This window comes from Eptatretus burgeri, chromosome 16 (genome assembly GCF_056783735.1).
Source record: "Eptatretus burgeri isolate ZD-2024b chromosome 16, Ebu_testis_v1, whole genome shotgun sequence".
In the NCBI taxonomy this organism is placed as follows: Eukaryota; Metazoa; Chordata; class Myxini; order Myxiniformes; family Myxinidae; genus Eptatretus; species Eptatretus burgeri.
Genome location: NC_140976.1, coordinates 42198693 through 42226615, shown reverse-complemented (window position 1 = coordinate 42226615; position 27923 = coordinate 42198693). Strand labels below are relative to the sequence as shown.

Here is a 27923-nt window from a genome sequence, read left to right as displayed (position 1 = left end):
CGCAGGTTGTGAGCCGGAGGTCAATAGACGTCTGGGTCGGGCCTGGGGAGTCATGGATTCACTGGATCATGGGGTGTGGCGCTGCCGGTACCTGTGCGGGAGGACGAAAGTCCGAGTCTTCAGGTCCTTGGTACTTCCAGTCTTGCTCTATGGGTGCGAGACTTGGACTTTGACCAAGGATCTGAGACGGAGACTTAATTCCTTTGGTACCAGGTCTCTTCGGAGAATCCTTGGCTATCGCTGGTCGGATTTTGTGTCCAACGAGCGGTTGCTGAGAGAGACTCGGATGAGATTTGTTACCTGCATAGTCCGTGAGCGTCAGCTGCGGCTGTATGGACATGTGGCTCGTTTTCCTGACGCTGATCCTGCTCACCAGATTCTCTCAGCGAGGGAGTCTCATGAGTGGAGGAGGCCAGTGGGCCGACCACGTGCCTCATGGTTGCAGCAGGTTGACCATCATCTCAAGGAGATGGGGATGGGCCTGGCATCTGCCTGGGGGATGGCCAGACGGAGGCCCCTGGAGTACCGGCGGAAAGTGGACGCAGCGACGCGCTGTTCTGGCACATGCTCCCATACCTGACCTGACCTGCTTAGGCAGCTCCAACGCTCTGCACAGAGTATGGTCCCAATGGATGGATGGAACTAAATATTCTCAAGTTACCCATAGTGGAGGAAAAGTCTCGAGATGCAGGCTCATCCGTCCACTCAACGACACGACGCGCAGGCAGTTCTCAGCCCTCCAATGCTACTGCTAACTCGACACTGCATAACAGTGGAAGCATTTGTGCAAGACGCAGAACCTATGATGGAAGAAATCAACATGCCACACATGACAGTCTCCAGCCAACTTTAGTTCCAGAGAAATCTGTTACAACTGCAGCAATCACCTGTAACAGGAACCCCCCCCCCCACCCCTCCAATCCCCTTTCCCAGACCACGTGCCATTTTGTCTTGCATTAACTGATTCTTCTCTCGTGTGCATCACGTGGCTGTAGGTTCGGATCATTGCTCGGGAGTATACAACCGTGCAGTTGATACAGCGTCCCCTGTAGGTTAGAAATTAATAATTACTTCAGGACGCCAAGGATAACTCGCCTTCTCTTCATCGAAAGACACCGTGGGATAGTTTAACTCCACCAACTCCTGCCAGCAAACTCGTGCTTTTTTTTCTCGTTCCGACGATGAAACCTTGAAGGCAGAAACCATGCTGCGATGGCGGCAATTTCAGCTCTTCCATGAGCCTCAACCAGTTTCACCAAACGGCATTGTCCAGAATGTTGTAAATGTGAACTTGTGAAAATCCTTGTGCCCATTGCACGAGCCACTTTTGGGAAGGCGCCTCACCCTAGATTATTGATTGGTTTTTGTTGAGTTTTTCTCCCAGATGAATTCCCCTTGCCTTGCAGAGTGGCTCATCCACTAAATAATTTTGCTAATAATATGCAGAGGCTATAAAATGCATTAATCCTTGCTCGCCTTTTCTTTCTCCTTCTGTCTTTCCTTGTTTTCTAACTTCTTTCAATCTCAACTTTTATTTTCACCTTTGCTTCCTTATACTGTTGGAAGTATTAAAATTCACATGTTTTCAGCACTTTGGCATTCACCCTGTCCTTTGGCTTTCATTGGTTTCTGATGTTCTGCTCAAACGCAAGTTGCTGCCCAAGAAGCCTCATGGGTGGTTTGGTTTGCCTTCCACGTGGTAGTCAGAGCAGCAATTTTTAGATCCTCGTGGAGGATCTCTAAGTCTTACTCACGTTGTTGTTCTTCATCTTCTTCTTGTGGACTTTTTTGTTTCACAGCCTACAGTTTTCATCGAAACTTCCTGAAACTTGGCATATATATGTAAAAATATCCTGCGCAGACAGTAACCATCTCCGATTTTGAAAATTCTTCCGAGAAAAAAAAAAAGTTATGACGTGAAAATATCTCTGCTATAAATGGAAATCGCCTAAAAAATTATCTCCGAAACTGGGCAAGCTTTTTGAATTCTGTTTGCGGGAATCGAACAGGGCATTAGCAGAGATGAATTACCGCACATATGATGCATCAGTATGACGTCATACCAATTTTTGTGACGTTATTCCTATTTTTTGACATTTTTTGTTTCACAACCCAGAGTTTTCATCGGATCGTCATGAAACTTGCCATGTATATGCAGAAAGCCCACGTGCAGGCAGTAACCATCTCCGATTTTGGAAATTCTTCCGAGAAAAAAAGTTGACGTTATAATATCGCCTATACCATTATCTCAAACTAGGCAAGCTGTTTGAATTTTGTTTGCGGGAATCAAGCCGGGCATTAGCACAGATAATTTATTGCAAACCTGATACATCACAATGATGTCATATTCGTTTTTATGACGTCATCATTAAGAGGACGAGGATCTTAGCTCATTTGAGCTTGTTAATTTAGCCGAGGGTGCCGGCGATAACTCACCGACTCTTCGTGAAAGACAACATGGGATATTTTTAACATCCACCAACTAATAGCAGCAGACAGGACACCCTGTTTAACATCAATCCAAGGGACGGCACACACATTGATGAATCGCCCTGCCTGCGAAGCACCAGGTGACAGTTCATAGCTGTGTTGGGATTTCAAACCATGCTAAATAGCTCAGTGCCAATTGCGCATGTACCTCTAGGCTGTCCCGTGAAGCTATCCATTTGGCTTTAAGTCAGGGGTATATATTTTTTCACAAGTTTCTTAATGACTATTTTGTTCTGCTGACAAAATCAATGAAACAGCAGGTGTAGTTTATAAGAACATTGCTTGGGATCAAGTCTCAAGGTTCATATGAATTGTTTTGACAAGCAATACCATGCACTTTGTCTTTGGACTAAAGGGCAGATGCTCAGCATTATCATGCTTGGACTTTTTTAACCTTTTGGGGGGTAAAAAGGCCTTTCTCAACAGAGAAAGACATCACTGTCCAGAACTGGTTGCGTAGACTTGTGAAAACCTATGTGATCATTGTACACTGTAATTTTGAATGGTGTTCCCCATGGAGATCTCTTTTTATCCCTTGAGCTACCTTTGGTTCTTTGCCAGGAAAGCTTTGTTTTGTTTGCACACCATTGCATTTATACTGTTCTCTGTGCCATAAGAGCTGGAGTAAAAGGGCTTAAGCTTTGATTTAGCACTAGCCAAAGGTGATGCTGATGGAAAGGTTTTTGTTTTTTTTGTATACAGAGCCGAGGCTCATGGAAGAGTGAGATGACAGGGTAGAAGGTAACCCACTGATACTAGGGCATTGGGACAACATGTGGACCCAACGAAGGGATGGACGAACCAGGATGTCAAAGAAGAAAAGAGAGGGAAGGAAATGTAGCAACCTGCAAATACAGTTGATGGATAGCGGTCGCAGGGAGTTAAAGAGGATAGAAAAGAGTTTGGGAGCTGCAGGAAATGTTGGCTTGAACAGACTGATGAAGTCGTTTTGACAAGTGAGAGAAGAGAGGAATAAAGAAGTGGAGGTGAGATATTAATCCTGGATTTTTGGGATTCTACAGTGTGGGCATTGCTGGAATAATATGTGCAAACTAGAGGGACTGGGGTGGAAGTAGTCCAGATGATCATGAGCTGAACTTTGCATCCGAGTCAATGCTACGTTTTTTTTTTGTTTTTTTTTGCCCGTTTCCTGGTATTTTGGGTGTACGAAGCAAGACTCTGAATGAGGCCACTCTGGCACATTTGAGTATTTCCTTTTTTTATTGGAGGAAATCCAAAATGGCCATCACTGCCCATTGTATTATCAATCAGATGTTCCTTTCTTCAATGTTAGTATTGAATAGTTCTTTGTGAGCTTCTTTTTTGTTCTTCTAATCGATGTGGCATGGAAGTTAAGAGTTAAATACTGATTAAATATCGACGATGGCTGCCAAATGAAAAATAAAATGGCCACCAATGGCAATTATGGGGCCTTTATTTCATGTCTCCTCCCATGATGGTGATTTATTCTTCAATTGCTGAATTATTCCTTTTTAGATGTTATTGAAACAAACACAAAACTATAATTATAAACAAAACTTCACTCTGAATTTATCTAATAACTGGATCCTCCTTACGCGTAATAATACCGTGTATGGGTAATGTCAGTTGGGCAAAAAGCATCGGAAGTCAAGCGAGCGATAGCTGCATTACTCTATTCTTCAAGAAGACAAATATAGGAAAAGTCATTAAATCCCCACCACCAATTAATACGAAGAAGCTCCTATATACTATACTGACATACTACAGACATTTGATAAATCTATACAAAAAAGTTACAATACTACTACTAATATTTACATGCTTCACTTTATGACAATGACATACAGGTGCCTCCACTTTTGAAATTGCAGCATCGATCCCACATCTCCAGTCTTAAGCACCCTGTATTAGACCTCTTATGTCTGGTGTTGGCTTAATGGTTAGGGTGATGGGCTTGGGATCTTGGGATCTTGAGTTCAAATCCCATTCGACTGTTGAATTAATACCAGGTGTGGTTGACTCTGCCTGTCATCCTTCCAGGGCTGGCAAAATGAGTTCCAGCTTGCTGGTATCCTGTGTCGGAGTGGCGACTCATCCAGGATTGTGCCCAATAGCCCAGGAGACTGCTTCGGCAGCACCAACGCTCTGCACAGAGTATGGTCCCAATGGATGGATTAGACCTCTTCCTCACTCTCATGCTGATCCTCTGCAACCTCTTCTTGACCATCACCAGGTTTTATGTTGTGTTCATTGCTGCATCTGTCATCTGTTTGGCATTTGCAGAAAGAGGAATATGACCTTGTTACATTCCTGCAGCTGCATTGCCTGTTACTGCATGCTGTGCTGGTTTTGCATCCGCAAGCAATGACCTTCATCAGATCCGGATGGGTTGCTCATCTATTGATGGTGGTTGTGAATGTTACGCTGTCCTTATTGTGCCAGCCTTATTCTTCTTGGTCAATTGTCGGTGGTCCCTGTTGATCAGCAGCCTTTACTTCCATGGCATTTCTTGCAAGTGGGCTCACTTCATGCGGCAGCTCAATGCATCATCTATTGGAGGAAGCAGTCAGAGATTGGAACACTTAATGCTCTCTCCTTGTGGTGAACAGCATATATCTGAGTTAATTCATAGTTGTTGGTAAGTCTGTACCATACAAGAGACAGAATAGGTGATGACCAGTCCTGTACAAGTTATCAGAAGTGCCGAATTTGCCAATTTTGCTAATGTCTCGGTTGCTGTGTTTCATCATCAGCTTTCCTTCCCAGGCAAAAATGCTGCAATTAGAACTATAGTATATGAGAGTTGTAGTCTCATTTATTATCGTTGGTAACAGGTCTGACTACAATAGTCTGCAGAGAATTACTACAGGAAAGGAATGCTATTTTTGCCTGGGGCTTTGCCAAAGGAGTATGAGACTGCATCACATCCAGTGTTAACATTTAGTGGTAGAATCTGAGAACTCTTTCCCCTCAAGTACGCAGGGTGTTGTTTTTGTCAATTATCTCTCCATCATCCTTCTTCATAGACATCTTCTGGGGAAGTCGATGCTTCCAGAAGAAGTACACTAGCAGTATAAACCCATCAGTCTCATCAATAACTACCTGACTGTGCTTCTTTGTTTGGTCCTGAGCCATTCGGAGGTGGGTACCTGATGAGATTGACATCAGCCGCTTCATGACCAAACCGGGTATTTTCTTCATCCACCATCTTTATTGTGTAATCATGCTCTGAAGAACAGAGAAGCCCAATGAGCTATTTTTTGTTGTTTGTGTTTTTCATGAGGACAGTTCTGTTTGGCAGGGGAGTGTTCATTATCATGGTTATGTCTTGGGGTAGAGAAAGAGCAGCACGTCTTTCCCGCTCGTGGAAATTTTAACGATCCGCTGTGATATATATCAAAAACTACATCCACTTCATGTTTTATTGAAACTGATTTTACAAAGTTTTCTGCCAGCTCAGCCCACTGTTGTAGACTTTGGCCATTAGGCATGATATAGCATCGCATTGCCATCAATTATCTATACATCTGGCTTGGTTTCAGGGTGTGCACTAAGGAAATCTTGCAAAGTCAGCTTGTTCATGAGAATGGATTTTTTTTCCCCTTTGTTAGGTCTCCATATTCATCAAATAAGCCGAAAGGAAGAGGTGGTGGCTCATAGCTGAGTAATTTAGAGAGATCTAGTCCCCTGTGAGCACTTGTCACAAGTATGCGAGCATGCAGTTTCTCTGTCGTAGACTGTTTTTTTTGTTGTTTTTTTGTATACAGAATCAATGCTCGTAAAGACTTAGAACACTGAGCTGATCAGGGCACAACAGAATGAATGGAACAACAGGAAGAGGGGGGAAACACCAACAGCAGAATTGAAGGACAAACTAGAGGGAGACTTGGACAAATAATGGATCTGGGCAGGAATTAGGGGTAGTGGAGGACACACAGGGTGGACAAAATGGATATCAAAGGAAACACACGCTCAGGAAGTATAAATTGGAAATGTGGAAGGAGGTGGGCTTGAGGGTGGAAGGATTTACGGGTGGATAAAAGATCATGGTTTTGGATGGGTGGATGATCTGAGACAGTGGTGAACAGCTGTCTTCAAGACCTGGAGGGAAGAATGAGATTAAGTAGAGTGTGGAAGTTGATTACACAGGTGGAGAAAGAAAGAGGAACAAATGAGTGAAGGTGAGCAGTGATTCTGGGTTTTGGGAGTTTCACTAGAAGGTGGTTGATGGTGGATGGTGTGTGGCCTGCAGATAACTGGGAGGGGGCAACAAAGTATGGAGAGAACAGAGGGTGAAAGACCAGAAAGGAGGCAGAATAAGACAGAGACCACTGACCTGTCTATGATTGGAAAGTGATCGGCCCATAGACTCAGCATCATCACAGGAGATTCCAATAATCTTGCAGGCCTTGGTTTTCATGGCATCAAGCTGAGCAAGGTGTGAGGCAGAAGCACCAGCCCAGATGGGAGAGCATGAATCCATCAAGTTGCGGACCTTGCAGATGGATAGAAGTTTAGGTGTGCCAAGGAAGGACTTTGTATAATGCTGGATGCATAGTCGGCGACTGTCTCTGGAGGTTAACTTCAAAATATGGTTTGCCCAAGAATGATCATGGCTGAGAGAGAGACCAAGGAGTTTGAGTGACTGAACTTCCTCAAGAAGATTGTTAAGAAAGTAAATGGGAGGGTTGCTATATGCTCCTTTCGGAGAGAAGGAGAGTGTGAGATTTGTCTGGATTGAAAGACATATTCCGATTATTTGACCAGCTTGTGATTTCATCAAGGTCTGAAGAGAGTGAAGAAGCTTCTGCCTGCCTATATGAAGGATGAGGAATGTCATGGCAGAGGGTGGAGTCATCAGCAATTACATAAAGCGAGTGTTCTAGAGAGTCAGAAAGATCGTTGATGAAGATTAGGAATCGGACTGGGCCAAGAAGACTGCCTCGGGGGCACTCCAGTGTTAGCAGGGAGAGCAAATGAAAAGATTCTGTTGAGAGCTACACGTTGATTATGAGAATAGAGAACTGTCAATAACTGCCTGTAGCATAGTAGTCAACATGGTATCTGGTTGAGATGGTGGGGAATTGATCAAGGGGCCAGAAATATAATTTGCGGCAGTTATCTGGCTCATCGCCCCTTGCTTTGCTTTTCATGTAGCCTGACCATAGGTGTTTCCAGTGTTCCAAACTGGTCATTTTCAGTCACCTTTTTCAACCATTCCAGGTCAGCTGCTTCACCAGAGGAAACACGAGCTTCTGTTTTGACTACATGCTCCCAATGTTGTCCAACGAGCACAGTAACTTTTGCTGGTACAGGATTTTTAGGACCTTGATAGTGAGCAAATTCCAGCTGGGAATATTTCACTCAGCTTGAGTTTGGCCATTTCATCCTTGCTCAGTTTTGGTATGGTTGCAATGTGAGATTCAAATTGACTGTTGGTCATCGAAGCCTGCAGGGTGAATTATATTGCCGTCGCATGCGTTTCTCTTGTGCCTTTTGGGGTGGAGATATTCAGGTCATAGTTGTCAGATGACACCAATTAAACCTCCATTTACATTCATACCGATGGCTGAAAACCCCTGATCACCAACAAATTTGGCTGCAGAGTTTGAGTCAGATAATGTGATCATGCAGTGCTGTATCGCCATCACGTAGAATATCATTGGCCTCACTTGAGCCAAACTTGTGGTGCAGCTTCAAGGCTATACCCATTGTTGTCTGATTGGCACTCATTGTTATTGTTTTCCCAGATAGACTATGCAAAGCAAAGAGATCCCCCCTGCTTGTTTTTTTTTCCATTTGAGACAAGTTTAGAAATGAGTGTTTATATGGTATAACTTGTGTTCCCGAGTTAGTGTATCTGGCAAGTTGTAACAATGGAGGTCATAACCTATTTGCTTTGAGATAGATGTTGCCTCTGTCCTCATCTGATGAATGATCTTTTCCTTTTGCAGGTCGTCCTCACCCTTAACTTCTATCATTTTGAGATTTTGAGGTACAAAGTGCTTGAAACGCAACAGTCATTGCTAATTGGCTTGATGAGAAGCTACATATGAGCACTTTTGCGACATAAACCAGATGGTGCTGAAGCAATCTTTATCTGAAGTAAAAAGGGTCCAGCAGGTTGTTTTTTTTTTAAGGCTGATGACCCTGATGATTGGAGACACTCCAGTAGCCACTCGTGCTGGATTTACACAAAGGCAACCAGGGCACGTGCCCAGGGGCCTCTCCACCGCCCAAGGGTTCATCCAGGATTACTGCCATTATTTATATATATATATATATATATATATATATATATATATATATATATATATATATATATATATATATATATATATATATACATATATATACATATACATATATATATATATATATATATATATATATATATATATATATATTGTTGCGGTCTTCGCGCCCGCCGGCGTGCGACGGCCACGTAACTCGAATCGCGGCACGTCGCCCACCGGACGGACAATCCAGTCGTGACCCTCTCGGACTAACGCCGGGAACCAGTCACGGGTGGACCTTTCGGTCTCACCGCGATCGAGCCAATCAGCCCCCGCGTGGGATAGGGTTGCTCGCCAAATTCGAGCTACCTAAGTACCCACGCGGAGGGTAGACCGGGCGATCGCACCTCGCCGCAGGTCGACTTCGGACACGGGCCACTTAAGCGACCCGTTCCGTACTATCAGAATAACCGAGCGGTGTTATCGTCGACCTCGACGGTTCGATTAATTATCGGGCGTATTCAGCCCACTACCAACCCTTTACGTGAAGCAAGATGGGGATTCAATGGAGGAAAAGACGAAGCGAAGCGGGAGAACAGTTCAACAATAAAGCACATTTATTCGCGACGAACGGAAAGCACACAAATACAATTCCACCAAATGCACACAAAAAAGAAAACACACTTCCATTTACACAAAAAGCAAACATAAAAGTGAAAACACAGTGCAGAGCTAATACCGACTACCGAGCACACGGCAACACTTATACAATTCTACTTCACAGACGGCGCCGACAACACATACCCAAAACCAAGGAAAAGAAATACCCTCAAGAATGAGGCAGGCCTGAGGCCGAGACCGGGTCGGGCCTACCCGTCTGGTGATGAGACGCGGAGCGGCGATGGCCCCGCAACCCGCGGGCCTCGTGGACGGTCTCTGGCAGGGGGTGGGAACGGGGCCCCCTTGGTCGCACTATCTCAGCGCGGGGGGAAACAGGAGGGGGTTGCTGATGCTCGGGGTATAGAGGATCTTTATTATCCCTGGTGTGAGTCTCCACCTCGGCCAGGTCGCGCTGCCGGCCTCCCTCGGGCATGCAGCTCCTGGCACCGACGCGAGCACCCCCTCGTCCGACTCTCTTCAGCTTCTCCAGCCACTGCCGGCTTCGGGCTCCAGTCTTCCACACTCGTCCCCTCCGTTCCGACTCCTTCTCGTTCTCGACTCCTTCTCGTTCTCGTTTGCGACTCTCTCTGACTGACGAACACCGTCCTTTTATCCCCCCGTAACTTCGCCTTTGACCCCCTCCCTTTGACCTTTCACCTCGCTCCCCATTGGCCCGAGAAAAAGTGGGCGTGAAGGCTTTTTGATCCACAAATTTGCATATATCGATCGTTCTGGAGGCGGGGCCAAATCGCCCCTCGCTCACCGATTGGACGGCAAAAAGTGGGCGTGTGTCGTTTTTGATCCGTTTTTGAAGCACAAAATCCGTGATTTTGTACACGCTGTTCGACGCGCGTTCTGCACGAATCCAACACCGGTACCCACAGCGGGGCAAGAACGGTGGCGATGCTACGGTTGTGAGGTGTGCGTGAAGGTCGTGGCGGTTGTGGTGAAGCGGTGGTTGTGGTCGGTGGTTGATGTTGTGGTTGTGATCATGGCGGTTGGTCCAAAATAAAGATAGTAAAAGAAAAACGGCTATCCTGAAGAGTCGCAGCTCGCATAAATGACATGTATTCCCACTAGACAACGGGTTTGGGCCTAACTACACATGCACTTACCGAGATACCTCACCTAAGGGACCTGAATGGTGGTTTGCGAATCTGGTAACCACAACAATATGTAATTTTTGCACACCTGAATTAGCCAGCCGAAAGCATACACACAAGTGGCATTCTCGTGTTGTGAACTATTGTTGTTGTGAATTATAGTTTACTAGCAGAGTGCCCGTCCTATGAGCGATCTTGTTCCAAGCATGGAACACGTTCTTCTGACCCACACCTTTATTTTGGTAGTGTATAGGCAAAAAACAACAACACGTGCATGTGAAGCAAAAACATACCTGCTGTTTATAATTTAAAACACCTCACAGCACTGGAAAATGTGGGGACAAGAATACTGCACTGTAAATGGTGGAGACTTGTAATACCCTCCCCCACCTGGAGGCGGCGCTACACGATACACATTTACATAGAGAATTTGCATCCCTCATCCCCTTCAAGACCACTGGTAAAGATATAAACACCCCATTAGATTAATTGGGTTCATGCTGATCCTCTGTAGCAAGTGTTGATGTAATCAGCCTGGAACTGTAGGAGGAGTGCCGCGACAAACACCGGTCTGTGAATGATAGGAAGGATGAACCCCATATTTACCAGTGCAGAAAATTTCCCCCCAAAAATTGGGCATTCATTGGGTATTTGACAAGTCCAGTTGGAAATTGTTTCACTAATTTAGTCCATATTCACTCGTTTGAGGGATTTTTACTTTATGTTTGTGGAATGTGATACCAGGAACATATTAAGCAATACAGTACTTCTCGTTTCGTTACTTATAAATCAAATGTAGCTTGGAAGTTGTAACAATAATCCAATATCTTTTTGACCGGATAATTGCACACTTTGCCAATCTTCAGTTGTGTCTGGAACCCAATGGTGGTAATAAAAGCCCGCAAAAACACTCCTGAAATTACGTATTTTATCCAATAATTTAACTCGTGAAACCTGTAATGTTGTTAAGGCAACTATACAAATGGAAAATTGAAAAGGGATGCCATCACAGAATAAGATATGAGTTTAGGGTGCCATCAGTGAAAAAGGTTGAACACCACTGCTTTACTTCATCGTTGGTGACAGAAAGAGCCACCATCACCCATGTGTGCTACGGAGCCTCAACCACCATAAATCTGGCACTGGTAGCCATGCAGGCATATCTTGATATTGCCATTTGAGAAGCATCATCATTGTTTGAAAATGTCATCTGGATCGAGTTGCCAACACTCACTTTAGGAATCCTGTTGGATTTGTTTGTGGTAATCCACAGTTATGCCAAGTTATGAAATCAAAACTTGAGCTTTCTATGTATAACTTTTGGGGATTGTGAATTGTTGTTGTCATGCAGGATAACCACGACAGCGGCTTGCATGATGGACTTGCGGCGTTACCCACTGGATGAGCAGAACTGCACACTGGAAATCGAGAGCTGTGAGTTCCTAGTGAGCTATATTAATCACGTTGGATTCCAGGTAGCAAATGATGCCAAACCGAATCTGGCCAACTGTCGCTGCAGGTGACAGGGTGTGTAACAAAAGTCGGTCTGGTGTCCTGGCTGCTTGGGTTACAACTTCACAGAGTAAACATCCTTCCACAAAATACATTCCTCAATCTCAGGGTCAAACTTGTCTGTATTACTGCTCTCTCAGATTGTGATCCTCCATCTTGAACCTGGGCATAGCTTGCTGTTATCCCAAATGAAAAAGTGAACTTCCTTTGATGAGAAATCCACCGAGCGAGATCACCTCAAGTATAAAAAAAAGTTATTTTGCCGGTTGTTCACAGATGGATATACAACGGACGACATCGACTTCTATTGGCGCAATGACAGTGGTGCTGTTACCGGAGTCGACAAGGTGGAACTTCCCCAGTTTTCCATTACCGAGCATCGTTTGGTCACGAGAAGGGTCAATTTTGCGACCGGTACGAACTGGATTATTTAAAGTGATAACAACTAACAAGGAGGGAAGCAAAGTGGTAAACAGAAAGCACATACAGACCGCATTGTCTTTGTCACTAACAGTAACCTTGCATGTCGGACCGTTGAGCAAACCGGCAATGTGAAATGCCAAGGAACTCTTTCAATAGCCTCTTGGGGTGTCGTACGTTTGCAAGAATTGATTTATTTGTTTAATCTTGCCAAGGCTTTTTATGGGGATATTTCTTCCATCACAAATGTCCTCTTACCGTTTATGCAAGCCGAGTCTGGGTTAATCTGCCAGATTGATCTGAGCACATACAACAACAACAACAACAACAACAACAAATCTCACTGCCTGCAAGCTTCATAAATAATAACATCTTCTATGGACGAATTTTTTTTTTTTTAACTCGAATGCAGGTTCGTACCCACGTCTGTCCTTGAGCTTCCGACTGAAGAGGAACATCGGATTTTTTATCCTGCAAACTTACATGCCTTCCATATTGATCACCATTCTCTCCTGGGTCTCCTTTTGGATCAGCTACGATGCTTCTGCTGCACGTGTCGCTCTTGGTGTGTTCAAATCCCAATTTTTATTTTTTTATTGTTGATTTTTATTTATTTGTTTGCATTGATAATGGCAACAGGAGTCTTGCAGTAATGGTTCATTGCTATTTAGATTTTTATGGTGCGGAGTTGCACCTTGCAGCGCTTAGTCTATGCTGAATTGCAATTGATAGCATTCTTCGGTTGCACCCCGGTGCAACTGCTTCCCTGCATGCTGCTTGATTATCTCTGCTCTCCTGTGTCAGCAACTGCCTTGTTGCATTTCATGTGTGCATTCCTTGTCTGTTGTCACGTCAGTGTGCTCAACTTGCCTCTCTCCAGCAAGATGCATCTCAGAAACAAAACAAAACGTACTCAAAGTTCAAAACATTCAGCAAACCTTTGCTGCTTTTAACGACCAACAATTATAGATTGTGCACGTGAATTGCTGAAATTATAAAAATAAATAAAACACGATTCCACCAGTTATATTGCATGAACAATTTAAAATTAATCCACAAGTAAACACATTGTGATATGATCAATTTTATCACCTGGAGGTACATACAGGTATGCTAACCGCTATGGGAAGCGAAATGAAGTTCATGTTTCGGGCATTTACCCTTCATTGGAGCAAAAAGTCAGAGCTTCACTTTGCTTCCCATGGTGGTGAGTGTACCGTTGTCAATTCTCGGTGGATAAAACCTGTCGTTCAAATTGTCCGCAAACCCAGATTGACACGAGAACATGACAAAGACTCGTATTCATTACTCTGTCACATTTCGATGTGGTTTGCTCTCACGTTCCCTTGGCCCCAGATCGAGTTGGTTGGTTTGAAGTTTGTGATAACGTTTTTGTTTTTGTTCATGTTTTGTTTTGCTTTGATCCTTCGCTCCTTATTCAGGGTCCACAAACGTTTTGCTGTTGCTGCAAAGAGGTGGAATTTTAGACCCTTGACTCGTTTTCACTCCACCCTGTCCCCCTTTTTTCTCTTTTTAATCTTCCCCACTGAGAGCGTGTGTGTGTGTGTGTGTGTGTGTGTGTGTGTGTGCGTGCGTGCGTGCGTGCGTGCGTGCGTGCGTGCGTGCGTGCGTGTGCGTGCGTGTGCATGCGTGTTTGTTTTCGGGATTAATTGCAAGAATTGGGCTGACAGACTGGACTCTAAAAAACCTACAAAATAAGTAACGATAATAAAATAGACTTGATACAACACCACGTAACTCATTCAAAATCGAGAAGACTGTTAGTTCTCGATAAACACCATAAATTACCATTCATTTACTGGATCCCAAAAATTAACACAAACCCTTGTAAGATGAGGTTCATCATCGCAAGTAAAGAATGCAGTTTGAAACCATTGTCAGGTAGTATTACATGGGTGATGAAACTAATTTATAAATGATTGAAAAATTACCATGAAAAGGTGCGGTTTTAAATGTCAAAAAATTCTGGATCATTGATAATTCCAAACCAGTAATCGACAGTATTCACGACATTAATAACAAGGGTAAGGCTAAATGTCTATCAACTTGTGATTTTTCTACACGATACACAAACATTCCACATGACAAGCTCATAACCACATTGGACGAGCGACAGATAAAGCATTTACAGGAGGTAATATGGCATACATTAAAGTTTATCAAAAAAGAGCAAACTGGTCGATAAAGGAAAATCAATGTTCATGTAGTTTTTCAAAGAATAAACTTAAAGAAAGTATTTGATTTCTCCTAAACAACAGTTTCTTTAAATTTGGCAACAAGATACCCCATCAGACAGGTGGGATATCCAAGGGTTTATTATCCGGCCCCTTTCTTTACAAATTTGTTCCTCCACATGTACAAGTCTGATTGGGTCCAGAACATGTGCAGGAATAAACTAACAACTGCACAAAGGTGTAGAAACATCTTTAGTTTAATTGATGATTTACAAGTAATTAATTACATGTTTTATTTGATCAGTTTCATGATGATATGCAGGTTGTGGACAAAACATGGAAACACCTGGGTAATAAAAATAAAGACCAATTACTGCATCGTACTCCCAAGAAGAAAGCCGGAAATAACAACACACACACACACACACACACACACACACACACACACACACACACACACACACACACACACACACACACACACACACACACACACACACACTGGGGAGAACAAGTATTTTATACACTGCCGATTTTGCAGGTTTTCCCACTTACAAAGCACGTAGAGGTCTGTAATTTTTATCATAGGTACACTTCAACTGTGAAAGATAGAATCTAAAACAAAAATCCTGAAAATCACATTGTATGATTTTTAAATAATTAATTTGCATTTTATTGCATGAAATAAGTATTTGATCACCTACCAACCAGTAAGAATTCCAGCTCTCACAGACCTGTTAGTTTTGTCTTTAAGAAGCCCCCCATTCTCCACTCATTACCTGTATTAACTGCACCTGTTTGAACTCGTTATCTGCATAAAAGACAGCTGTCCACACTCAATCAATCAGACTCCAACCTCTCCACAATGGGCAAGACCAGAGAGCTGTCTAAGGACATCAGGGACAAAATTGTAGACTTGCACAAGGCTGGGATGGGCAACAGGACAATAGGCTAGCAGCTTGGTGAGAAGGAAACAACTGTTGGCGCAATTATTAGAAAATGGAAGAAGTTCAAGAAAAAAGTCAATCTCCTTCTGTCTGGGGCTCCATGCAAGATCTCACCTCGTGGAGCCTCAATGATCATGAGAAAGGTGAGGGATCAGCCCAGAACTACACGGCAGGACCTGCTCAATGACCTGAAGGGAGCTGGGACCACAGTATCAAAGAAAACCATAAGTAACACACTACGCCGTCATGGATTAAAATCCTGCAGCACACGCAAGGTCCCTCTGCTCAAGCCAGCGCATGTCCAGGCCCGTCTGAAGTTTGCCAATGACCTTCTGGATGATCCAGAGGAGGAATGGGAGAAGGTCATGTGGTCTGATGAGACCAAAATAGAGCTGTTTGGTTTAAACTCCACTCGCCGTGTTTGGAGGAAGAAGAAGGATGAGTACAACCCCAAGAACACCATCCCAACCGTGAAGCATGGAGGTGGAAACACCATTCTTTGGGGATGCTTTTCTGCAAAGGGGACAGGACGACTGCACCGTATTGAGGGGAGGATGGATGGGGCCATGTATCGCGAGATCTTGGCCAACAACCTCCTTCCCTCAACAAGAGCATTGAACATGGGGCGTGGCTGGGTCTTCTAGCATGACAACGACCCGAAACACACAGCCAGGGCAACGAAGGAGTGGCTCCGTAAGAAGCATCTCAAGGTCCTGGAGTGGCCGAGCCAGTCTCCAGACCTGAACCCAGTAGAAAATCTTTGGAGGGAGCTGAAAGTCTGTGTTGCCCAGCGACAGCCCCAAAACCTGAAGGATCTGGAGAAGATCTGTATGGAGGAGTGGGCCAAAAATCCCTGCTGCAGTCTGTGAAAACCTGGTTAAGAACTACAGGAAACATCTGATCTCTGTAATTGCAAACAAAGGTTTCTGTACCAAATATTAAGTTCTGTTTTTCTGATGTATCAAATACTTATTTCATGCAATAAAATGCAAATTAATTATTTAAAAATCATACAATGTGATTTTCAGGATTTTTGTTTTAGATTCCGTCTTTCACAGTTGAAGTGTACCTATGATAAAAATTACAGACCTCTCGGTGCTTTGTAAGTGGGAAAACCTGCAAAATCGGCAGTGTATCAAATACTTGTTCTCCCCACTGTATATACATATATCCAGTGCCCCAGGCAAGATACTCTTCTGGTCTGGGGGATTTCAGTGCATTGACTGGCACTGACAATGATGTTTTTGAGGCATGTGTTGGTCCCCATGGGTCTGGAACTGTGAACCAGAAGAGCACTAAGTTCCTTGACTTTGCAAGAAGCCTTTGCAAGGTGGCTGGTTCATGGTTTGAGCATTCACAGGCTCATCACTGGACTTGGTATTCCAATGCAGGTGGTGTGGCAAAGGAGCTTCATCATGTGCTCGTTGATGGTCACTAGAGGATGATTCAGACCTGCAGGATATGCTGGATTGCTTAGTTCCTCAATATCAACCACAGGATTGTTGTAGGAACTGAAGTTTCAGCTTAAATCCTAGCCTAGGCTGGATGTTGGCAAGCTCAGGGATGAGTGGGGTAGCTGAGGAGTTTGCGAACAGGCTGAGGGGGGATTTGAGGGGTCTGTCTGCTGTGGGGAATCCTGAAGAGTTGTGGCGTGCCTTCAAGACTGCAATCTTTGATGTTCCCAAGGGACACTGGATACCATTGATCAGAGTAACAGGACCATGCTTAATGGCAGAGCTGAGCTGTTAAGGGAGTTGAGGCGTAAAACTGCACAGTACGTTCACCGAGGACAGGCAAGGAGGCCTATGTGTGAGGAATCTGTGAAGGGGTAAAGCATCACCTGTGGTAAAGTGATTCTCAACCTGCTGCCAGAGAAATTTGTGCATTGCATTCCTTCAAGCCCGGCCCTCGTTGTACTCCATTTAGAGCGGAGGGTGGTGAGATCTTGACAGCAGAGTTGGAAGTGAAGGCCCGCTAGGCCAGTTACTTTGAGCGTCTGTACTAGGCTCACCCACCAGCTATTGAGTTGGATATCAGGTGTCTAACTCTCCCCATTGCTGACCCTCCAATCAACTGTGAATCACCTTCATTGATGTTGATGACATTGATGATGGAAAGATGTTGAGGTTACAGACAGATTCACTTACCTTGGCAGTGATATTCATGTCTCCGCATGTTGTGAGCCAGAGGTCAATAGATGTCTAGGTCAGGCTTGGGGAGTCATGGATTCACTGGATCATGGGGTGTGGTGCTGTCGGTACCTATGCAGGAGGATGAAAGTCCGAGTGTTTCAGTCCTTGGTGCTTCCAGTCTTGGTCTACGCATGTGGAACTTGGACTCTGACCAGGGATCTGAGACAGAGACTTAACTCATTCGGTACTAGGTCTCTTCAGAGAATCCTTGGCTCTTGCTGGTCAGACTTTGTGTCCAACGAGCGGTTTCTGAGAGAGACTGAGATGAGATTGTTACCTGTATCGTCCATGAGCGTCAGCTGCGGCTGTATTGATATGTGGCTCATTTTCCTGATGCTGATCCTGCTCACCAGATTCTCTCAGCTCGGGAGCCTCATGAGCGGAGGAGGCCAATGGGCCGACCTTTTGCCTCGTGGATGCAGCAGGTTAATTGGCATCTTCAGGAGATGGCGATGGGCCAGGCATGAAGTCCTGGCAGAAAGTGGCCCCTGAAGTCCTGGCAGAAAGTAGATGCAGTGAAGCGCTGCTCCAATTCCTGAAATGACCTCCTATATCCACTGCCGCTGATGTTAATTCAGCCTGGGAATTCTTCCACAGAAAACTGCTCTCTCTTATGCACAGATTCAATCCCATCTTGTCTTCAATATTCTTACCCATCCTCCCGCTCTTAGTTCTCTGAATCCTGAGGTGAGGCTGTTGCTTTAAAACAACTTGCTTTCTCCTCATGGAAGGCAAAACTGATTGAATGCAACCTCAAATCAATCCACAAAGCCCAAAACAAGTATTTGTCTACCTTCAGGAGAGCCAGAAAACAACATCTGTCCAATCTCAAAAAGGAGCTTTCATACTTATCTCCCTCCTCGAAAACCTGGTGGTACCTTGACAAGTCTGTCTCTGGTGTATGCTCCTCTTCCATCCCTTCACTCACTTCAAATGGCACCAGAGCCGACTCTGCTCGTGAGACAGCTGAATACCTCAATTCTGTGTCTGCTTCCAAATATTGTTGCCAACCCGTTTTTTTTTTGTCTGTCTGTCTGTCTGTCTGTCTGTCTCTCTCTGTCTGTCTGTCTGCCTCTCTCTCTCTCTCTCTCTCTCTCTCTCTCTCTCTCTCTCTCTCTCTCTCTCTCTCTCTCTCTCTCTCTCTCTGTACCCATCCTTCCCAGTTGTACCCATTTCTCCTGAATTCTGTGTCGTTTGTACCTGAAAACGGGGAAAGGTTCTGGCAACCCTCGACTCTGACTCTGCAGACGACAGCTCTGTGCCTTAAAAATCTGCTCTGCTGCTCTTGCACTTCCTCTCTCTGCCCTTTTTAGGTCATCTCTTTGAGCATGACCTAATAATATGGGTGTCGATGTCCTTCGATCCGTCCGTCCGTCCGTCCGTCCGTCCATTCACAATGAAGTTGAAGCGGGAGATCTGGTCATTAGTGATCCTGATAGAGGTCGATGAGACGTACACGATAGTATGACTTTCAAGGTCACCGAAGGTCAAGGTCAAGGTCACGAGGCCTTTGAAGTTGCGAAAATGATGATTTTCAAATTCTATCTCCTCCGCCATTTCTCAAGCGATCTTAAATTTGATTGTAGCATATCAATCTATGGGACAATATCTAAATTTTGATCGGGCCGGATTTTCGATATTCACTTTGGTTTTCGTGTCACGTGACTTCAAAGTTGGCAAAAAATGTGAAAATGACGATTTTCATGCGAAAATGACGATTTTCAAAATCTATCTCCTCCTACATTTCTCAAGCAATCTTGAATTTGATTGTGGCATATGAATGTATGGGACAATATCTAAATTTGGTCAGGACGGATTTTCGAATTTTGCTTTCGTTTTCACGTCACGTGACTTCAAAGTTTGCAAAAACTGCCCTACCTTCAGGAGGCTATATATTTTCTCGCAGAGATGACCATCACTCCCGCACGGGTATATTTTTACCCTGTCATTTACCATATGTCATCTTCCATCTGCTTGGAAATCAGCCAACATCACAGCATTACATAAAAAGGTGCAAAACCCCAACGCTACCGGCCCATCAGCCATCGTACCGGTTTCATCACTTACCTTATGCAGCTTTATGGGTTCCTTTATACAGCCTTCCTTAACCACAATTGCCGAGTGTGATTTAATTATACCGTCATCGTCGCAGTTGGGATTGATGAGGTGAGAGTTCGTTGGTTGTTCTTCCATTTACAGATGAGAGACATGATTGTGCTTTTAGTATTTATATGTTGACTACTATCAGCATTGCATGTAGTGCATATTTGGCAGCCTCGGTGGTGTGCGTTTCTTTCTACACTGTCACTGACAATCTGCCAATAAGTGATAAAACCAGTCCGGCAACTGATGGAACCGTGTTTCTTTATAGAATAGAAAAAAGATGACATGTTTCATACCATATAGAAACTCACCCCTCTGACTAAGAGAAATGTGTGATACTGGCTGGAAATGATAAATAAGGGTTTAACAACTTTGGTGAAATTTGTTGGTGCCAAGACCATTCATTCCTTCTTGGTTTGTGGAGGGGGGTGGGGGTGGCGGTTTTTAACTCCCTCTTGTATACACTGCTAAAGCTGTATTTGATGTCATGCTCATGGTATTCTGTGATTTGGCAAAGGATAGTTTGTTGGTGGTCTCAAAACCAGCATAGATACCTGGGGTGATTGGAGAAGAGGAGGGTGTCATCCAATACATGTTTTATTGTGTGATTGTTTATATCCATTACACAAAGATTTATGTAACTCATTATCAATAAAGTAGGTCTAATGTTTCATTGTGTGTTCAAACTAAAGCAGAACAATATTTCTGGTATTCAATTAATCTTGGAAACTTGCTGACAAAGGGTCTTGCATGGACTTTGCATTCACAGGAATTACAACTGTACTCACCATGACCACCATCAGCACTCACCTGCGTGAGACTCTGCCCAAGATCCCCTACGTAAAGGCCATTGACATCTATCTGATGGGTTGCTTTGTGTTTGTATTCCTCGCATTGCTGGAATATGCTTTCGTTAATTACATGTTCTTTGGGCGCGGGCCCCAGCTGCACCGCAAGCTCCAGCGCAAACCAGAGTTTGCAGTCACTGGGCCAGTGAGCCAGGTAGGTGTGTGAACATTCATATGATTATTTTCCCATGGGGGTGGTTCGAATTATATTTGGATTTTTTTTGGCAGGGTAATGTATGTAGATTAATTATTTTGATGGAATTTGTCTTTATAGCTATTGTTCGTATTGTTCATATCCAAGGCCTATAATTATGCTTCTTGCTTGAATGTACGTGCTGAAAATTTAGATGGCGTCAAGTGAGGTAACAAATATGGTGGTTCACCAAAAACAATGAGCCTGTTAACATTTCCATATGATTGGATGTAGTTACGATTGCCTGTCATGGTTGCCTGGAAGCTTTGGTATAAATATAAGTCCAGGTCAAACTTGGAACACTCATGTATAGTTTATTCAAATTTAGGGCTGAAGGGATAGTTCAGAGGTACCGTACTTGCCATCGAGAAGTCTAATTTGCATTTTCAGCTTGAATACAAACTGTCATGCTAGTACTTTACTGGCAGGGCGAAGCCTGATGTTGGCTTAGTGGCTCGGGTGGCTGGCTTAGGATCCCAGGGTCCTGAGTTTGAGCCCCCGTTGGCTGCTGAATTGACACCAGATGGGGTTGACTCAGCCTGTCATTCTTCTGAGTTCGGCGAAATGAGTACCAGTGTACTGGTAGAGGGGCACAGCATCAGTGGCACAGCCATACTTCCAAGAAATGATAGCTACCGGCAGCCAAACTGCCATATGCAAGAACAGAACCGGCAGGGCTTCGCATCACTGAGTGCACCATCCTTCTAAAGGCCCGGTCACACCTTGACGTTTTAGCCAACGTATGCCGATTTTTGAATTTTTTTTCTAAAACGCTGGCACACGTTGAATACGTTATGGGTAAGTTTTGATAACATTGAGAGCACGCTGAAAAACACTGCCATACGCCATTGTACGCTGGCTTTAAACGTTGTACTTTTTGGTTGTCCTCAAATTTTTTCATGCTTGAAATTTCACGACGTATGCCGGCGTATGACTCACACGTTCCGCTACGCTGGCCACAAGTTGTATGCACGGTCTGCGATCGTTGAGAGACGTCAACACATGCTACTTGTAAGTTAATCATAAGTTGAGACATGCCGAGGTAATGTTTAGCGTACCCGAAACTTATTTCTAACCTATTTTTAACGTGTTGTTGGCACGTTACGCGATCGTTGCCACACGTCGACAGACGTTACTTTTAAGTTACTCATAGGCTGAAAGATGTCGGTATAATGGATTGTCCTTGCGTCAGCGTCCACGGCCACGGCCAGGACACTTATTTGCAGCATTCTTCAAACTTTTCTTCGGCATGACGAGGATGTTCACACTTCGATGTCTAGCTTGGCTATGATTCCAATTGTCCATCGGCAGTGTCTATTTAAAATAGTCGAGTTTGAGCGATTTAACACGTTCAGAAGAAACGCTTCAAATTTCAAAACCTCAGCGTCAAAAAACAAAGGCGAGTGACAGCAATTTAAATCGTTCATTGTAAATAATGAAAATAGTTGAGTGGTACCGTTTAAAAGTCGTTGAGTGTAAAAAAAAATCCAATTGTTGAGCGCAAGCGTCTACTTTCAATAGTGGAGATGCAGCCATTTAAATCGTTGAGTTTATCATTTAAATCGTTAAATCGTTAAACGCAAGGACGATCCATCATAACCCACACCCTCCCCCTCACACTCACCTACTACTGCCAACATGAACAAACTACTACTAATACTAATACTAATACTGATACTGATACTGTTACTGCTGACATGGACATCGACTCAAAAAGGACTCGAAAACACTGTTGGGTTCCCCTTTTATGAGCAGCATTTTTATATACCAATTCCCAAAACCGCTGGGAACACGTCTTTATATGGCAGTTGTAAGCTAGAAACACGTTCATTTATTTTTTTTTGTCGACCGGAAGACGTCATTGGAATACATCTACATACGTCGATGTGTGTTGGGACTGCGTAAAGAATTGGTTCAAAGCACGTCAAACATAAGTTAGAAATAAGTTTCGCGTAAAAAAGACATTACCGCGACGTGTTTCGACTTATAAGTAGCCTTTGTGGACGTGTGTAAGCGTCCACATATCGTGTGTACAACTTATCCCCATCGCATGCGGAACGTGTGTCATACGCCGAGTACGTCGTAAAATTTTGAACATGTTTAAAATTTCTTGACGTACTCTACTTACTACGATGTATGATAGCGTACTTTAGCGTTCTACTCACGTATACCAAACTGACTCATACCGTATTTGACGTGCCCCAACGTTTTAGACACATTTTTCTTAGGTCGGCATACGCTGGCAAGATCGCCAAGGTGTGACCGCGATGTTGACACTTCCATTTCTACGGCAGTTATGATTCGAATCATTGTGCGTCAGCCTTTTAATAGGCTACGTCACGACATCGTCGGCGATGCGTGCAACGCGCTATGCCTAAGTTAGACTATCGTTGGGCATCGGTTGTGTAGGCCGACAACAGGCTCAGCATTCGTTGGTATAAGTTATCTATAACACAACGAAACGTTCTGTGTCCATTACCAATGCATTATACATAAGACCAAGTCGCTATGAATACGTCCGAATCTTTAAAAAAAAACATCAAAAGTTCAACGTAAGCCAGCGTTTTACATACATTTTAATACGTTGCCATCGCTGGCTAAAACGTCAAGGTGTGACCGGGCATTAAGGGGGACAATAACCCAGTTCGCCTATTTGCTACCGTTTACTTGTAGATGTTGAAGATCTAATGGAGTTTGCTTTCAAAAGTAGTAAGCCATTGCATGCTGGTGCCCTGACCAACTTACTCTCCTACTGTACAGCGCTACTTCAGCTAGCAAGATATCCGAGATGTATGGCCATATGCACAGTTGCTTCTGAGCTGTCTAGCCTGGGTTAAACCTGCCTATCTGTAAACTGGTAACTGGTGATTTGCATGCAGGGTGCTTTATCTCCCTACATGCAAATCACCATGAAAACTGGGTGTCCCAAATGCTGTCATTAGTTTGTGGCCATTAAAGATACCACACGTCCTTCACGAAGCGTGAGTTATCATCGGCACACTGAACAAATTCCAAATTTCTACCATCTTCACTTGAATGTCAGGCCTGACCAGCCATTCGTGAAAGACTTCAGCCAAAAACGTTCTGAAACTGACCCCACAAGAAGTTGAGAATAATTGGGGTTGTTAAATAAGTACGACTAGTAGTAATGTTGAGGGACACTTTGGCAGTGCCCCATGATGGAGTCCCAATCTTGTTTTCATGTTTATGAGCATCCTCATTTTTTATGAGCAACACCCATCCTGTTTATGAGCATCCACCCCAGAGGGGCATGAGATGGACAACAATTATATAATATGCTGTAATTTCTATTTTAGTCATGATAAAATATGATGTGAAGATGCAGTTTTGCATTCAAAAGCATCCAATACACTTCAGATTTTATGTACGAATCCAGAAGGCCAGAGCTTCCATCTTCTGGAAGTTTCATATCCACATATCGGAACCACTATAATAAGGCCAAACACCCATTGGTAATTTAATGCACATAAAGTTGCCAAGTCCAGTTACCGCTGATGCCAGTCTGTCTGTTGTGAAGCCAGAACAGTCTGTGATCTGAGCTTGATCAGACTCTTTGTATCCCGTAGGTTGAGGGTCGGAGTCATTTCCTGTTAACGACATTTGAAGTGCAGAACGAAATGGCAAGCGTACAAGTGAGCCAGCCTCAAGCCGCAGCCGTCGGCAGCCACCCACCACAACCGAGAAGCACAGCCAGTGACCTGGGCCTCTCCCGAACACCCGACGGGTCCCGTCACTCCTTGCCGACCCCCAGCTCTCACCGCAGACAATCACCCAAGAAAGTAGTGATCCCAAACCTGACAAATGTCAATGTAATAGACCGATGGTCTCGCCTCGCATTTCCAATCACGTTTGCATTCTTCAACATCATCTATTGGCTGTACTACTTTCACTGAGTCGTAAGAGAAATTTGTGCTTGATGGTTTTTATGAACCACGTTCTTAATCTGGGACAAGGTTTGGTTTGACAGCAGCAATCTTTTTAATAACCTTCATGGCCAAATGTAAACGTTTTTTTCCACTTGTAATATCACATGCAATTGATGTCTTCATTTTACATTGGAAATGGTTCACGGCAGAGAGACGCATCGCCTGAAGAATGTTTTGCTATCCAAAGAATGGCTTCGGGAACAGATTGTTACATGCAACGGCCATCGTTGTGGAACCAAAAGGACAGTACGCAGTTGTCACGTGGGTTGGAAAAGGCTCGCACCAACAGCCAGTTTTGCACAGTTGTTTTCAACTTGATGCTGAGGTCCGCAAGGCGAAATGGCCGATACTAAATCGCAGTATACGTTAAATTTGGTGAAGCACAAGCAGTAATATTAATGATATTTTGCGTAAAACAAAAATCAAGGTAGAAGTTTGACAAAGGTAATAATAAATTAAATAATGGAAAGTTGAGAAAGTGTGAGTGAGACAAGCCATCATTAGCCAAATTGAATTCGGCAAAACACGTTGCATCAAAGCCACCCACATATGGTAGGATGAATCAGAGAGGACAAACCTCAAATGAAAAGTCATTAATCTCTACGGCAAGGAGATCCCAGCAGGCCAGTACCTTTCGTGTACATCGGTCGTTCGGGTTGGTGAAAGCTGAACGTCAACAACCAATCTTGAGCAGCTTTTTCCGACTCGAGGCCATTATCGAGGCTTCTTCCCACCACCACGGCCTAGCTCTAAACTGTCTCCCTGGTGTTTTGCAAATAGCGCGGCTCGAAGTAAAAGTCGCTTTACTCGGCGTCAAACTTTATTTATTTCATGTCTGCATCAGACGGGCTATGAAAAGCTGCATTGAGAACCACCAGAGCGTAAAATGGGAGGTCAGCTTCATGGGACAATAAAACAGCAGAGACAGGAAAGGAACAACAAACAAAAAACAAACATAATGAACAAAACGTTTTGAACAGTGCCTTTTGAAATAGATTTGTCTAATGACTGACTATAACTTGACTAGTTTTGAACACTTTTGATAACATACCGTTTTTTGAACACATTCCGAAACTGTTCATAACTCTTTGGACTTCACCAAGAAGTCCAACATGAGAGCTGAAGCAAAAAAGGCGATTTCAGTTTTAGGTTAAGGCCTTCTTTGGCACTGACTTTTTGTGATATAGCTCAATGGCTTTATTTCTCCTCTTCCCATCACTACTACATGTGTGATGGACGGACTTATGGAAGGTCTGAGACCAGTTCAACATGTCACCGTCTTATCAACTAGAATTCGGCGAAATCTAAAACATGAGTATGCAGAGCATTCATTGTCACCACTTTAGCATCCACCTTCTCTGTTCAGTTATACATTGGAATCTCTCAAGGCGCATGCTCGAAGCTCATAGAAAGAGACCTCACAAGCATAAGTCGAGCTCCATCCAAGATCTCGCTGGTCCGTTTTTTTTTTCTTCTTCTTATTTTTGTAATCATGCTCACATCCTTGTTTATAGTTGTGTTGGTAGAAAGAAAACTTTTTTCTGGAGTATATTTTGCCTCTTTAAAGGAGTTTGACTCATCCTCACAGTTGTGGAATGAAGATGACCGATGTGAGTATGTTAATTGATGTCCCGAGTGGAATTATAACATTATCCTGTGACGATGGCCAAATGTTCTGCAGCAGCATACCTTGAGGTTATCACCTTACAAGTGCCCAAGATGTGGATATGTTGCACACCTCTCCTAAATATGGAAGTTCAGGCAGTCCATAAAATATCGGAGCAAAGTGCGGTGCTAGTTACCAGCTGACCATCGAACGCCACGTTACATACTACAACCCCCATTTTGGCAAGGTGAAGACATGTGCAGGTGCTCCAATCATCGTACTGATGTGTGATTGGTGTACAAAATGTGTCCAGAGACCTTCAGTTCTTTTGACATTAGTGACCAAAATACAAGAGGTTACAGAACCTTTTTCTCCATTTCGTGTGACTTTACCTTCGCTCCAGTTGTGATGAAATAACGTAGATCTACAATCGTATACAGGCAGACCGGAATGCACTGATGATACCTGGACAATGCTATATCGAGCCAAACCCAGAACGCTGTACAGTCCAAATGTCTGTTCGATGTAGTCGGATCCTGGTTATCAGTTACAATTGTTGGATCTCCTAACCATATCGGTTTGTAATGTAAATGTCATGATAACTGGAACAATAATAAACAATACGACGTTATCATATCGGTGAGCATCAACAACATACCTCCACCATGATTGCACGGTGTTTGCATGCTAGCCTCTCCTTTTCTCAGTCTGTTTTGCTTTGTAAAGTCATTTTGAAAAAGAATGAAAACTTAATTTTTCTCCATGAATGGCTGACGACAGAACTGCGACTGTGAGTGAACATGCACGTTATATTTTTTGAGATCCACGTGTACTCGGAGCCAAAATAACTGGATTAGGACCTTCAAGCGAGATTTGCACGATGTTCATTTTACCAACTGAATTTGCCATCTGGCGATTATTATTTGATGATTTCATCACTGCAGAAGCAAGGTCCTTTTGCATCCCATTCCAGATAACAAGGTCTTCTTCGCCAAGTGGCAACAGCAGAACCAGGTTGACTTTGTGCCTGCAACCTGGAAGTGTCCCGCTCTCGGCATATAACCCTTCGTTCATTGGAACTCCCCAGCAACTGGTCTTGGAGACTATACATGGTGGCCCACCCAAGTGATGGCAGTTTTTCTCCTCTATCACGATTGTAAATGTCATCATTTGATGGGCCACCCCGTATATTGTTGTTGTTATATCGTCGTTGTGGAATAATGCAGCTGTTGGCCACACTTTTGGTGTGTGTTTATTTTTTAATTTATTTGGTGTGTAAATTCACTAAGGAGGATGTGGTTTATATAATAGTTTGGTTGCTAATTGTTTAATTTTGTTTTTCTTTACAGTTGACTAAATTTATGCACAACAGCTTCTATAGAGTATATCTTTTGAATGTTGCACAGCACGTGTCACGGCTGGAAAATAACTATAACTAAAAGCAACTGTCATTGGCAATTAAAGTTGAGCAATTTTGACCTTTGCAAAG

The 27923-nt window shown here is 43.7% G+C and overlaps 1 protein-coding gene across 7 annotated transcripts in view; it reads left to right on the top strand.

Moving 5' to 3' along the window:
- LOC147010954 (gamma-aminobutyric acid receptor subunit beta-3-like) overlaps positions 1 to 27916 on the top strand; it is a 145051-nt gene extending 117135 nt beyond the window's left edge. For 6 of the 7 annotated variants that reach the window (XM_085860389.1, XM_085860393.1, XM_085860390.1 and 3 more), the window contains 5 exons: positions 11823 to 11905; positions 12260 to 12397; positions 12816 to 12968; positions 20610 to 20842; positions 24469 to 27916. In XM_085860389.1, the coding sequence (XP_085716515.1) occupies positions 11823 to 11905; positions 12260 to 12397; positions 12816 to 12968; positions 20610 to 20842; positions 24469 to 24795 (934 nt within the window). In that variant the 3' untranslated portion in view covers positions 24796 to 27916. Of the gene's footprint in view, positions 1 to 11822; positions 11906 to 12259; positions 12398 to 12815; positions 12969 to 20609; positions 20847 to 24468 lie in introns of all 7 variants that reach the window. The other variant, XM_085860391.1, reaches the window with a different exon arrangement.
- The last annotated feature ends 7 nt before the right edge of the window (positions 27917 to 27923 follow it).